The sequence below is a fragment of the Geospiza fortis genome, unplaced genomic scaffold (assembly GCF_000277835.1).
Source record: "Geospiza fortis unplaced genomic scaffold, GeoFor_1.0 C13574596, whole genome shotgun sequence".
NCBI lineage: Eukaryota > Metazoa > Chordata > Aves > Passeriformes > Thraupidae > Geospiza > Geospiza fortis.
The window spans coordinates 20-1,533 of record NW_005059556.1 but is presented as its reverse complement, the minus strand read 5'-3'; the positions used below and the strand labels follow the sequence as shown (position 1 = coordinate 1,533).

Sequence of the window (1,514 nt, the reverse complement as noted above, 5' to 3'; positions counted from 1 at the left end):
TTACCTGATCATGAAGCAGAACTATTCTTAAGCAACTAGAAAAATACAGAGCACGATAAGAAGGGGTTTTTACTGTTGTTACTAATGTTGCTTTTAAGCTCATTCTTGGAGTCTGTTCTCTAAAATGATGCAGTGAAGTAACCCACAGAAATTGATTTCTGTGAGGGTCTGGTGAGTAACTGGTGATGCTCAAGCTCATACAAAGCCTGTTCTCCGTTCTCACAGGTACAAAGTGAAGACAGTGTCCTCTTGTTTGTAGTGGCCTGGACAATCACCGAGATCATCCGTTACTCTTTTTACACCTTTAGCTTGTTAAACCACCTCCCTTATCTCATCAAATGGGCCAGGTTGGTAGCATCGTAAAAGTTACAGCCTTAAAGCACTGATCTGACAGGGACATTTATCTTGTAAAGTAGTTGCAGTGCAAAAAATTAGATTCTGCCTTCAGGTAATTGCCCTGTTTGTGAACATGATTGCCTAGCTTCTTTCCAGCAGATTTTTGGGTTACAGAAATCTATTGCATTGCAAGCTGAAAGAGTCATTTGTCTGAACTCATTTTCAAAATAATTGTTTGTCAGAAACTGATATGTGACAGTAGGGGATGACAGTAAGTAAACTGACCTTTAGCAGTAATTCTTGAATGCAGTGGTTGTCATTGAAATAATATTTAAGCTCATTGATTAACATCAACTATATTTGACCCCGTTTTAAGTAGTAAAATGATTTCTACCAGAGAGTTCAGAAATAAAATTACCAAAGTGTGTATGTGTGGAGAATAGCTTTTAAGATAATTTGTAGATTGTCAGATAAAATCTTTAAATATTTCCAAATGATTGCTGATGTGAATACTTACATTGCAATAGTGTTCATACCTTACCATGCTCTAATCAAATAAGATCTAAGAAAAATAAAGACTGAGTGGAGAATTCAAAATTTGGATATCTGTAATGTCATTTAACAAATATTTTGTCAGAATCTGCATAACTTTTAATTCTTTCTGTGTTCCATTCTAGGTACACTTTGTTTATAGTATTGTATCCAATGGGAGTCTCAGGTGAATTACTCACAATATATGCTGCATTACCCTTCGTCAGGCAGTCTGGCTTGTATTCCATTAGTTTACCTAACAAGTACAATTTTTCATTTGACTACTATACATTCCTGATCCTGGTCATGATCTCTTACATTCCAAGTAAGTATGAGTTTATTAGGTTTCTTAGTATTAACAGCTGTACTGGGAAAAGCAAACAGTTGTGGGATTAACATACATAGGAGTAACCAATTTAGGCTGCTGATGACCTTGTTTAATTTTTACATGGTTCACAAAGGTTTCTCATGGAAATTTCAGCTTTTGCTGTTTGTATATGTATGTTTTCCACACCCTCCTTCCTTGTTTTGCAAACATACTGTTTACCATAGTTTTAGAAATAAACAGAGAAAAAGCTCTGCATAGAGAGAGATGAAAGAGGCACTGATGTGTATAAAATGCCTTAGAGTCTGAAAAAGTGACACTA

At 35.5% G+C, this 1,514-nt stretch overlaps 1 protein-coding gene across 1 annotated transcript; it reads left to right on the top strand.

Annotated features, from left to right (window-relative positions):
• Positions 1–225: 225 nt before the first annotated feature.
• On the top strand, positions 226–1,192 carry LOC115949422 (very-long-chain (3R)-3-hydroxyacyl-CoA dehydratase 2; the record flags this gene model as incomplete). The annotated part of the gene is made up of 2 exons (XM_031065935.1): positions 226–347; positions 1,014–1,192. Coding segments are annotated over 2 exons (301 nt in total), but the record flags the coding sequence as incomplete, so codon positions are not given.
• Between the last annotated feature and the right edge of the window lie 322 nt (positions 1,193–1,514).